The following is a 14,132-nucleotide window of genomic DNA, read 5'->3' as shown; positions in this document are numbered from 1 at the left end:
GAGTGCTATGTCAATGCGTTTGTCGTGTAGTGTATGTGAAAGATCGGCTGTATGATCATGAATACCATTGGCATTCCAAAGGATAACTAGTAAAGATTTTGAAGTGGGGGTATTATTTATCATTTTGTGCTGCAAGCTTGGCAAGAACTTTTGTAAGAATCGAAAAGAGTGGATTTATAAGAGCTTGGAAGTCACTGATAAATTTAGATAGTAAAGTACCTGTGTCTGGCTTATTATCGTCAGATTTTGGTGGTTCTTGGTTTGATGTTACATTTGCATATTATCTATTGTGGGAAGATGAGGGATTGGATTCCGTCGAAGGAGCTTTTGTTGTGGTTTTTGAATTGAATTGGTTGTTGATTGAAATTGGTTGGTTGCTTCTTGAGTTGTGATTGCGTAGCTTTTGAAGTTCCTTGTGGATTTGACATCCCTTGTATTTGGCAGGGTGTTCATCTTGGCAAAGATAACATTTGGCAGGAAGATTGCGAGGCTTTTGGAAAGTTGAGGTGGGGTGATATCCGGCACATCGAACGCATCTTGGCGTATGTGCACAATAAGTTTTTGTATGCCCATATTCCTGACAATTAAGACATTGGACTATGTCGCGTCTGTTATATGGTTCTTCAATTTTTATCTTGGTATGGAGTAGGTGGTTTATGTGGAAGATGTCTTTATTTAATTCAGAAGTTTCAAGGTCGACGAAAAATATTGGTAGGTTTATTTTTGTGGATTTATGTAAGACATTTGTTATTTGGCGTACTTGATAGCCGATATCATCTAGGGCTGTTCTTATTTCTGCTGTGTTAGTTGTTGGGTGGAGGTTTCTGATTACTATACGGTAGGCTTTGTGTTCTTGCATTTGAAATGTGTGGAAGTCTGCTTCATCCTCTTGGAGGTAGCAAGTGACTGCTCTGTAGGATTGTGGATTTTTCGTTTGGATTTTGAGATTGTTAATGCTTGACTTAAAAGTGAAGTTTTCAGGACCAATGAGGTCTATGAGTTCTGTACATACACTTGCAAAGTCTAAAATTCCTTTAACCATTAAAGGTGGAGGTAGATGGGTAATTTTTTCCTGTTGGGAGTTCAAGGATTCAAGGATGATTGGTTTGGAAATTGGGTTTGATGCGGTTGTGTCGACATCAATTGATTCAGTTTGCGATAGGACTTCAACTCGATTTCTTGATGTAAATGTTTATTTTTTTACTTTTTTTAGTTTAGATGTTATTTGTATGTTAGTTGGAGAGTTAGACTCTGGGGAGCTTGAGTGGTTTCTTTTTCCAGTCTGTTGTTTCCAGTCATTGTTAATTGAACTATTTGAATTTGTTCAAGCCAGAAATATTTGTAAGTTTGTTTAGGCGAGCTTCCTGTATATTAGTTTTTTTCTTAATAATAGTATTACTATCTTTATCATTAGATTTAACTTGGTTTGGCGATGGTACATATTTATCTCGTGGATAAAAGTCGCGCTCCACTGCGCGCGTGCGCGATAACGCGACAGCTAATAGGCAATAAATGACTTATAATTACGTGGATAACTGGGATTGCAGCGGTGTCTTAAGAGGACGTCGAACGTGTATATTGAAAGTGTAAAATATGCCTCAGCTCTATGCACACAGCACAATACACAAATACCGCAGAAACGCAATTTTAACACTAAAAGAAAGATAATGACTTAAACTGTGCTTTCTCGATAGTTTTTAAAAAAAAATTATTTTGTTTTGTTTTTTTTATGGGGGGGGGGGGGGGGGGAAATAAAGAAAATTACATTTTTAAACTTAAATATTTGTTTATGAACGTAATCAATCAAAAAAATCTCTTCGAGGAGGCCTAGTTTAATTTCTCTTCTTTCAAAATAACTAAACACAATTCATCTAAGTGAATTATTAAAGGAGCTGTAACTGTAGAGCGAATGATAGTTATTTTTTTAAATTTAAATATATTTGAGCCGTCAAGTGCTGCGCCTATCGGCACACGAATAAAATCAGTCGATTTGGAACGGGTTGTGGTGGCGGAGTACGGGGTATACGTATACCGTATTTCCGCGAGCCCGTATTTATATCAGGTTGACGGTTCATTATCTACACCAAACGAAGAACTCTTGGTATTCGACGCCAATAATAATTTGGTCGTGTGTGTAAAACTATAACCATTGATATAAATGCTATAACATTAGGAATAATGAGCTATTCAATATATAATTATTATAGGTACACCGTGGTGGGAATTATAAAATGTGAATGTTACTTTTGGATTATAATTTTATTATCGTTTGTTGTAATCGATCGAAGGATTGCGTACGTTTAGAGTATAATTCCGATACAAGAGAAACAAATACCAACACGATTAAAACTGTGAAAAAAAAATTATTTAAATAATCATCTGTACCTACCTAATAAATTATGTTATGTATTGCACCAACAAATAACTATATGTAGGTACTTTGCACAATTTGGTAATTTCAGGATATATCGACTATCGAAATATTAACTTAAAAGAAAATCACAATAATATAATATATGTCTGCATGTTTTAATAACATTTAATTCAACCTACCGTATTATTTTAAAAAATAAATAAATAACCTACACAGTCTCTTACTTTATAGCAAAATAAATAACTATAATTAAGATATCTAATTTATTATTATCTAAATAATAATCATAATAAATGATATAATAAAATAAGGTTATAATCAATAATGGGTATATATCAATAAGGTGTTATGATGAGTCCGATGGGAAGACGCCTAATTTTTTTTGATTTACCTACCTAATTGAAATTATAATATTCAATAATTAGTAGGTAACATAACATATATTATTTAGATTATAATTATATTAGGTTAGTAAGGGTATAATATTTAAATAACTAATAAGTAATAAGGCAATAAATACAAAACCATTCAATTAGGCTGTATTACATTTGATGTAAAATTATTTTATAAGAGTTGAGATGTTATAATTTTAATAAACGAAAAGTTGCCAATTATATTGTAGATAAAACAGTCAACAGAATAGCATTAATATCTACTATTGATCCTATAAGATCTAGAAATTAAGTACCTATTTAAGATCGTAGTAACTGTATTTCAAAATGCTAATCATAAAATATATAGTATATACGCATAACGCGACGTAAGCACGTAAAAGTCAACATACATCAGACCACATTTCTGCCTAAAGGAAAACGTTCGGTATTATATTTCAATAAGTAAAAATGCAATAAATACAAATTAAACCATGTTATAATACAGCGTATACGATCTATATATTGGTACATACATTTAGGTAATCAGTGACTTAAATTATAATAAAAATTTAGAATTTTAAATTTTAAAATATCACGGCGTGTATGAATTTTATAATGACACGAAACGTCTAAGACGAACGTTCATATAATAATAAACGTCGCTCTCGAACAGCCGAACGAGACTCGTCTGCCAGCCACAGACTACGAATAGTGGGCGTGGCCTAAACGCCGCGCGCTTGCGGATCGTGAAAACACTTAACAGCGCATTCTCTTAGCCGTTGTATGCGTTTCACTTTGAGTATGACGTCCTCTTAACGAAGCGACGGAAAGATGCGTGCGTTAAGTACGGCTGCTCGCAAGATACTTAAAATTAAATAATTATTTAAAATTAAATCAATTTACCATGTGCTATAATAGATAGAGAACACCCAATAATAATTAATAAACATAAAATAATATATTGTTTAACTATAAAATATTCATTAAATGTTATGAATTTATGATTAATGTGGAAAATCAAGTGAAATATTTGAAATGTTTGTAAATGAATTTCAAGATTTTCGGTAGAATATAAATTTCGAAACATAATAATTAGAGTATAAAAATCATTCGAACTTTATTTGAAATAGGTAGAGTTTTTAGTTATATCATATTCAAACTTAATGTCTACTATCAGGCCATGCATAGGATTAAAACATTATAAATACGCAGATTAAGGGTAACATTTAATTATAATAGATTATAACTAACAGTTTTAAAAAAAAAACTCGGAAAATTGAATGCAGATATTTATAAAAAAAAAGCACACTTCTTTTCTAAATGATGTTGAATATATAATATAAACATAAGATAAATCTTTAAACATATTTAAGATGCAAATCATAAATCGGGTAAAATTAAATAATTATTTAAAATTAAATCAATTTACCTTCTGCTATAATAGATAGAGAATACCCGATAATAATTAATAAACGTATAATATATTGTTTAATTATAAAATATTCATTAAATGTTATGTTTAAAGAGGAAAATCAAGTGATTAATTTGAAATGGTTGCAAGGATTTTTCAAGTTTTTAGGTAGAATATAAATTTTGAAACATAATAATAATTAGGGTAGAAAAATCATTTGAACTTAATTTGAAATAGAGTTCTTAGTTATAACATATTCTTACATATATGTTTACTATCAAGTTATGCATAGAATTAAAAAATTATAAATAAGTAGTTTAAGGTTTATATTTAATTAAAATATATTATAACTAGGTAAAAGTTTTTTTTTTAAAACGCGGAAAATTGAACGCAGATAATTAAAAATAAAATGACACTTATTATCTAAATAATTTTGAATATTATATAAACATAAGATTAAACTTTAAAAATATGAAAATGCAAATTATAAATCGTGCAAAATTAGATAATTATTTAAAATTCAATCAACTTACTTTCCTCTATTATAGACAAGAATACCCGAAAATAATTAATAAATGTACAATATATTTTATAATTATAAAATATTCATTAAATGTTTTGGTGAATGTGGAAAATCAGGTGATTTATTTGAAATGTTTGCAATGAATATTCAAGTTTTTCGAAAGAATATAAATTTCGAAACATAATAATCAGGGTAGAAAAATCATTTGAACTTAATTTAAAATAGATTCTTTAGTTATAACATATTCAATATTCATAGTTATATAATGTCTACTATCAGGCCATGTATAGATTAAACATTATAAATACCTACGTAATTTTAGGTTAATATTTAATAATAATAGATTATAACTAGGTAAGTAACAGTTTTTTTTTTAAACTAGTAAAATTGAACTTAGATATTTAAAAAATAAATCACACTTTTTATCTAAATTATGTTGAATATTATATAAACATAAGTTTTAACTTCAAACATATTTAAGATGCAAATTATAAATCGGGTAAAATTAAATCAACTTACGTTTTTCTATAATCGATAAAGAATACGCGATAAAAATTAATAAACGTATAATATATTGTTTAATCATAAAATATTCATTAAATGTTATGATTAATGTGAAAAATCAAGTGAAATATTTGAAATGTTTGCAATACATTTTCAAGTTTTTCGGTAGAATATAAATTTCAAAACATATTGATTAGAGTAGAAAAATCATTTAAACCTTATTTGAAATGGAATTCTTATTTATAACATATTCATACTTATATATGTCTACTATCAGGCCATGCTTAGAATTAACATAAGGTAAAATACAACATAAGGTTAAATTTTAAATATATAACATGCATATTATAAATCGTGTAAAATTAAATAATTATTTAAAATTAAATCAACTCACGATCTTTTATAATCGACAGAGAATAGGTAACCAATAATAATAAGTAAGTGTATAATATATTTTATAATTATTAAATATTCATCAAATATTATGATTAAAGTGAAAAATCAAGTGAATTATTTGAAATGTTTGCAATGAATTTTCAAGATTTTCAGTAGAATATAAATTTCGAAACATAATATTTAGAGTAGAAAAATCATTTAAACTTTATTTGAATCAGAGTTTTTAGTTATATAATATACATATACTTATGTCTACTATCAGGCCATGCATAGAATTAAACATTGTAAATACCTACGTAGTTTAAGGTTAATATTTAATTATAATAGATTATAACTAACATTTTTTTTTTTGTTAAATTCGGAAAAATTTAAACATAAGATAAAACTTTAAACATATTTAAGATGCACATCATAAATCGTGTAACATTAAATAATTATTTAAAATTAAATCAATTTACCATGTGCTATAATAGATAGAGAACACCCAATAATAATTAATAAACATAAAATAATATATTGTTTAATTATAAAATATTCATTAAATGTTATAAATTTACGATTTATGTGGAAAATCAAGTGAAATATTTGAAATGTTTGCAATGAATTTCAAGATTTTCAGTAGAATATAAATTTCGAAACATAATAATTAGAGTAGAAAAATCATTCGAACTTTATTTGAAATAGGTAGAGTTTTTAGTTATATCACATTCATATTTATTGTCTACTATCAGGCCGTTCATAGAATTAAACATTATAAATATGTAGTTTAAGGGCCGTCGTGGTAAAAGTGAAAAACATACAACGCTCAAGAGATGGCGTTGTATTCCGTATCGCCGCCGTCGCGGCTGGCCGTAACCACGCCCATCATCTACGCGCTGCGGCGCGTGTGTTATAATCGCGGGAGCGGTACATTATTATATCACGGACTGTCGTTATAGACGTTTCGCGTCAATGTAGTTGACCGTTGCGTAAATTGTCATCCAAGTATTTTTTACTATGTACTAGCGCACGGTACGTGGCTCCTAGTTCACGAGTCACGAGACGCGACCTATTTATTAATTAAAGCCCCTGCTTACTTAAGAATATTAATCAATAAATAAAGCATACAAATAATAATACTCCAAAACTTGATTTGTATTTCTAACCCAATTACTTTTTAAAATACATGTAAAAACATGTAGTAACAATAATTTCATTACGATTAAATAGGTTTTTTTAGTAACTGTGTCACTTTTTTTACGATATTACTTATTAGTGACCTGAAGTACTTATCGTACGATATTTTCATCTCCAATTAGTATAACGTTTTAAATATTTTTGTTAGTATAAAATACATACCTGTTTACTTATTTTATTTTTAAACTTAATATATAGGAAGTTGAGTGTTATACATAACATATTATATGAAATAAATAGAATAATACTTAAATTTTTTATATTATTTAATACAATAGCAATTTGCAGTAAAAAAACAATCTGTATACAAACATTACAAACTTATCATGTTCATATGATCTATATAAATATAAATAATGTAGGTACTTACAAATGTAGAGAACACAGTTAATTTATGTATAATAATTAATTGAAACATAACATTAATATATATTTAATATTTTATTAAACGGACGAACCCAATTACAATAATTATAATATGAAAACATAAAATAACGATATACAGTATATAATATAGCTGTGGTGAGAGGTGTTCAATATTATTTAAGTGATTAAATTATTAATGTATAAATTAAAAGATACAATAGAGATACATATACAAATTTGGATTAGAGACAAATTTTTACTATTGAGAATTTAGATTCATATACAATGGATAACTAACGTATAAATAAGCTTATAAATATGTGATATGTACATAATGTACATATTGTACAATGTACATATTATCTATACACAAAGTGCATAATTACCTAAACGTACATAATAATAAAATAAAATATATAATATAACATAATGTACTTAAATATTTTACGCATATATTTTCCGCAATAATAAAAAACCATCGGTGACTAATTAATTTTATTTGTGACCATAAATCGTTACAGATGATTTTTAATTAGTGCGGTAAATAAACATGTAAAATATATTTACAAAAAGTTATATTTTATTGTTATGCACGTAGGTAATTATGCCCTTTTTACATACAAAATATTATAATAATATGTACATAAAAAATATTTTTTATTTTTAGATTCTGAACGAAGTGATGAATGTATTGATTTTACAATGATGTGTGTTTTTTTTTTTTTTGTGTGTGTACAGCATAACTAGTCGAAATAATGCTTCGATTTCAAACTTTGGGGGTGGTTTCCGATGTAAAATTGAAGATCCTTGGTGCATTATAGAGGTCAAAAGTGAACATTTTCCAACAGTTTTCAAAAAAATCGAGAAAAACAAAAAAAAATGACAGAAAAACGGGAATTTTTACGCAAAACCCGTTTTCGAGCAAATCGATTTTTTTATATGGTTGTCATTCAAAAACTAAACACTGTAAATACTTGAAATTTTCACCAAATGTTTATGTTAGTGTTATCTATATACAGTTTAATTTTCAAAAATTTTTGAATTTTTTTGAGTTATTTATAGACCTCTGAAAATTTCGATTTTTTTGAGAATTTTTATTTAAAATGTTGGACGACCAAAAGAACTTGAAAATTTAATACAAGGTTCCTTATAAGTTTTTCTTATTGTAGCTAAAAAAAACTAAAAATCGTTAGTAACAATTTTTTTTTAATAAGCGTTTATAGTTCAAATTTTTACGAAATATGTCGAAAACGCGAAAATTTGCAAGTAATTTTGAAGTTGAAAAATCATAAAATGTTTTCTGTTTATAACTAAGGATTAAAAATATAACACTAAGTTTTCCATAAGTTTTCCTTGAAATAGCTATAGAGAAAACTCGAAGCGTCGTTATAGGAAAAATTTTAAGTGCGTTGAATTTTAAATGTTTTCGAAATAGTGTAACGATAACAATATATCCTCAAACGATTTTAAACATTTGTTATTATTCAAAAAGTATAAGTCGTAGATACATGAAAATTTTACCAGTTATTTAGATTAGCATTTTCTTTACATGATTTATTTTTCAAAATATTTTGACTTTTTTTTAGGTATTTATAGACAACTGAAATTTTCAATTTTTCTGAAAAAATTTTTTTGAAGTGTTGATAAAATTTTTTTGGCCCTATCAAAATACTTGAAAATTTAATACAAAGTTCCTCATAAGTTATTGATACAGTGATTAAAAAATTACAAAAATACATGGGCATGATTTTTTTTATTAGCATTTGAAGTTCAAATTTTGACTAAATACACAAAAATTACGGCAATGTTCAAATTATCTTAGATCGAAATTCATAAAAGTTTTTCTTTTTATACCTAAGATTTGAAAATTTTATACAAGGCTCCTAAAATATTTATACAATATTATTTGAAAAATAAAAGAAATATAATATAGTCACACATTTTTTTAATAAGCATTTACAGTTCAAATTTTGACTAAATACATAAAAATCACGAAAATTCGTAAATTATTTTATCCTAGAAATTCATAAAAAAATTTCCTTTTAAATCTAAGATTTGAAAATTTAATACAAGATTCCATACAAATTTGTCAATCTTTATCTCAAAAAAAATGTCAACCGGAAATTCAAATTAAATTTTTATTAGCATTTGAATTTCAAATATTGACAGAAATTCGTCAAAACCATGAATATTTGCAAATTATTTTGTAGTTCAAAATTCATAATATTGTTTGTATTTATATCTAAGGTTATAAAATTTAACACCAAGTTTTCCATAAGTTTTGCTTCAAATAGCTATAGAGAAAATTTGAAGCGTCATTATAGGAAAAATGTTTTGAGCGTTTGAGTTTTAAATTTTTATGAAATCGCGTAATGATAACGATTTATCCTCAAACGAGTCAAACGAATTTAAATATTATTTGTTATATTTCAAAAATTATAAGTCGTAGATACTTGAAAATTCATATCGACACTTCAAAAAAAAATGTTCAGACAAATTGAAAATTTCAGTCATCTATAAATATCTCAAAAAAAGTCAAAATATTTTGAAATTTAAATCATGTAAAGAAAACGCCAATCTAAATAACCGATAATATTTTCAAGTATCTACGACTTATACTTTTTGAATAATTACAAATATTTAAAATCGTTTGAGGATAAATCGTTATCGTTACGCTATTTCGTAAAAATTTAAAATTCAAACGCACTTAAAATTTTTCCTATAATGATGCTTCGAGTTTTCTCTATAGCTACTTGAAGTAAAACTTATAGAAAACTTAGTGTTGTATTTTCAATCTTTAGTTGTAAACGCAAAAAATTTTATGATTTTTCAACTTCAAAATTACTTGCAAATTTTCGCGTTTTCGACAGATTTCGTAAAATGTTGAACTGTAAACGCTTATTAAAAAAAATTGTGACTTACGAATACTGTTGGAAAATGTTTACTTTTGACCTCTATAATGCACCAAGGATCTTCAATTTTACATCGGAAACCACCCCCAAAGTTTGAAATCGAAGCATTATTTCGACTAGTTATGCTGTACACACACACAAAAAAAAACACACATCATTGTAAAATCTGTATTGATTCATCACTTCGTTCAGAATTTAAAAAAATGTATATGATGTATGTTTTATATATAAAAATAAAAATTTATAGTAGATTTCATACAATAAAATGGCTATAAATTATTAAACTTTACCTAATTGTTTCCCTCGATGAGCATGGTGTTTGATTAACAGCTCCCAAGAAAAAAGGTGCCATAACAGATTCTATGGCCTCTGGATTGTGACTTAAAAATAATTACAATAAAATTGTATTATATAATTAAAAATCATACTAGTACATAGATTAAGTTTAATTATAATTTATTTTTAATTAATATTATAGTTATGGTATTATACATTTGAATAACAACCTAAAAATTATTACACCTAAAACTTTACCTAATTATTTCCTTTGATGAACATGGTGGTTGATTGTCAGCACCTAAGTAACATGATTCTACAATAGGTTCTGCGATTTCTGGACTGGGACTTTGTTAACATAATTTTAGTGAATTGTATTAAATTAATAATAATAATATATAGGTACCTACCTCTTAGTCTTATCACGAATTCCTAGAATATTCTTCACTCGAGAACTCAGCGATTTTTTAACTGATAATTTTTTTGATGCGCAGCGACGAGTTTTTTTGTTGAGTTGATCCATTTTCACGTGAATAAATAATTAAAAAATATATAAACCGTAATAAAAATCTAGCGAAAATGTATTAGTTACTAGTTTACTACTACCAATAATTACTGGCGTGAACAGTTAGACATGCAGGATGTCAATATTTGAATCAATTTATTTCAATATTTAATGTTTTATCATTTATAATTAAATAGTTAAATAATTGTTAGAATATAATTACTACAGTACTTGCACCTTACAAATACAATATAAATTAATAAACAATGTAATACGTAATCTTGAAAAATATATTCGTAAATTAGTAATATTATATAAATCGTTTAATGTTTCAGCAAATTTCGTTTGACAGACAATAATAAAATTGGCGTATATTATGCTAATTAAATGTTAATTAATATACAAAAACAATAATTTGTGTACTTAGTATTATGAAATATTACATATTTATTTATCCATCGTTGATAATTTTTTTCACAGCGTATGATTTAAAGTTTTTTACATAATATACAGTTATACTGATTTAAATGTAAAAAAATTCATCTGAAATAAAATTTTCCAATTTTATCGAATAGTTTACTACAGTTTGAAAAAAAAAATTGTTTGAATCGGACGTTTTCTTGCTGATTAGTTACAGTTTTAAGATTTGGTTCCATTTTGCGTAAAATACGATAGTAATAGGAATACGAAAATATTGGAAATGTAAAATAATATTATTCAATGACAAAATTATTATTTTCATATTGACAATTTGGCTATTTATAACCAGCGCGCGGCTGAGATAGATAACCAGTTTTGACCTATGGAGCGGTACCGCTGCTTATGAACGCGGGGTGGTGGCAGAAGTACTGTTCAAAATGCTGCCACTGTATAAGTATAGTCACTAGAGCAGCACATGACGAGTGACGACGGCGAATTCATGATTTTTTTGCCAAAAACATACTTTTTTATTTCCAATAGTACTCAGGCCTCGTTGATCGTAGAAACATGATTTTAGTATCAAAATAATCACGAGAAGTTGTACTTAAAAATCTTGGAACAGATTTTCGATATCTCAATTTGCTGATTTTATATAATTTTTTAAAAAAATTAAAATTTGTTACAAACTTCAAATGCAAATAAAATTGGTTAGAAAACATAAATCAAAAATCTGTTCCGAGATTTTTAAGTACAACTTCTCGTGATTATTTTGATACTAAAATCATGTTTCTACGATCAATGAGGCCTGAGTACTATTGGAAATAAAAAAGTATGTTTTTACGGTCGATTTTTTCCTACTGTGACGGCCTCTTAAGGTTTATATTTAATTATAATAGATTATAACTAACAGTTTTTTTTAAAAAAAAACTCGAAAAATTGAATGCAGATATTTAAAAAAAAGCACACTTCTTTTCTAAATGATGTTGAATATATTATATAAACATAAGATTAAACTTTAAACATATTTGAGATGCAAATCATAAATCGTGTAACATTAAATAATTATTTAAAATTAAATCAACTTACATCGGTCTATAATACACAGAAAATACCCGATACTAATTAATAAGTGTATAATATATTTTATAATTATAAAATATTTATCAAATGTTATGTTTAAGGTGGAAAATTAAGTGATTTATTTGAAATATTTGCAATGAATTTCAAGATTTTCAGTAGAATATAAATTTCGAAACATAATAATTAGAGTAGAAAAATCATTCGAACTTTATTTGAAATAGGTAGAGTTTTTAGTTATATCACATTCATACTTATTGTCTACTATCAGGCCATTCATAGAATTAAACATTATAAATATGTAGTTTAAGGTTTATATTTAATTATAATAGATTATAAGTAACAGTTTTTAAAAAAAAAACTCGAAAAATTGAATGCAGATAATTAAAAAAAAAGCACACTTCTTTTCTAAATGGTGTTGAATATATTATATAAACATAAGATTAAACTTTAAACATATTTGAGATGCAAATCATAAATCGTGTAACATTAAATAATTATTTAAAATTAAATCAACTTACATCGGTCTATAATACACAGAAAATACCCGATACTAATTAATATGTGTATAATATATTTTATAATTATAAAATATTTATCAAATTTTATGATTAATGTGCAAAATCAAGTGATTTATTTGAAGTGTTTGGAATGCATTTTCAAGTTTTTCGGTAGAATATAAATTAGGAAACAAAATAATTACGGTAGAAAAATCATTTGAACTTAATTTGAAATAGTGTTCTTAGTTATAACATATTCATACTAATTATATGACTACAATCAAGCCATGCATAGACTTAAACATTATAAATACATACCTAGTTTAATTGTTATGTTTAATTATAATAATTGTAACTAACAGTTGTTTTTTTTTAAAAATTGGAATATTGAATAAAATAATTAAAAAATAAAATCACACTTCTAAATTATGTTAAATATTAATATATTATATAATCACGAGATTAAACTTTAAATATTTAATATGCATTTTATGAATCGTGTAGAATTAAATAATTATTTAAAATTAAATCAACTAACTTACATTTTACTATAATCGACAGAGAATAGGTAACCAATAATAATTAATAAGTATTAATATATTTTTAAATTATTAAATATTCATCAAATGTTTTGATTAAAGTGGAAAATCAAGTGAAATATTTGAAATGTTTGCAATGAATTTTCAAGATTTTCAGTAGAATATAAATTTCGAAACATAATATTTAGAGTAGAAAAATCATTGGAACTTTATTTGAAATAGGCAAAGTTTTTAGTTATATCATATTCATACTTTATTGTGTACCATCAGGCCATGCATAGAATTAAACATTATAAATACGTAGTTTAAAAGTAATATTTAATTATAATAGATTATAACTACTATTAACAGCTGTTTTTGTTTTAGAAAATCTGAAAATTGAATGCAGATGTTTAAAAAAAAAAGCGGGTAAGTCGTGGATGTCGCTCTGCTGTACAGTAGGTTACAAGTGGGTTACAGTAATAGATGGAATTAAATTTGAATCCAATGATATTATATCATTTGTAACGTCACAGAATTTTGAGACTTTTGTATTAGAATATTACATAATATCATTATTGTTATCTAATATGTCCACGTCCTTTCATTATATTATAACTCATAGTATTTCCATAATCTCTATTATTATGCATGCGCTCATTAAATAAAATAATGACAAAAACACTGTTATGTAATACTAGTCCCCTGACCTCCCCCACATGCAGTGTCCCTCGCGTCGATGTCGCAGCGGGCGCTGCGTCGTTGCTGTCGGGCGTTGCGGTTGCAGCCAACGGACAGGG

At 26.3% G+C, this 14,132-nt stretch overlaps 1 protein-coding gene across 1 annotated transcript; it reads right to left on the bottom strand.

Annotated features, from left to right (window-relative positions):
* Window positions 1–9,358: 9,358 nt before the first annotated feature.
* On the bottom strand, window positions 9,359–12,680 carry LOC149056583 (uncharacterized). The gene is made up of 3 exons (XM_089223008.1): window positions 10,723–12,680; window positions 10,571–10,660; window positions 9,359–10,416 (listed from the first exon to the last, which is right to left on the bottom strand). Exons 1-3 carry the CDS (start codon window positions 10,833–10,835, stop codon window positions 10,323–10,325), a joined length of 297 nt encoding a protein of 98 aa, XP_089079134.1. The 5' UTR covers window positions 10,836–12,680; the 3' UTR covers window positions 9,359–10,322.
* Between the last annotated feature and the right edge of the window lie 1,452 nt (window positions 12,681–14,132).

Source organism: Diuraphis noxia, unplaced genomic scaffold (genome assembly GCF_037042655.1).
Source record: "Diuraphis noxia isolate RWA-SAM2 unplaced genomic scaffold, SU_Dnox_SAM2 contig0003, whole genome shotgun sequence".
Taxonomy (NCBI): Eukaryota; Metazoa; Arthropoda; class Insecta; order Hemiptera; family Aphididae; genus Diuraphis; species Diuraphis noxia.
Note: the sequence above shows the minus strand (reverse complement) of the source record. Positions and strands in the feature narration are given on the sequence as shown.

What these genes read in the sequence shown, in the direction of transcription:
- LOC149056583 (XM_089223008.1), bottom strand. Translation starts at nt 10,835, where the DNA reads ATGGATCAACTCAACAAAAAAACTCGTCGCTGCGCATCAAAAAAATTA. An exon ending in ATTCGTGATAAGACTAAGAG is followed by an intron (nt 10,661 to 10,722) that starts GTAGGTACCTAT and finishes ATGTTAACAAAG; the next exon opens with TCCCAGTCCAGAAATCGCAG. An exon ending in TCATCAAAGGAAATAATTAG is followed by an intron (nt 10,417 to 10,570) that starts GTAAAGTTTTAG and finishes ATTATTTTTAAG; the next exon opens with TCACAATCCAGAGGCCATAG.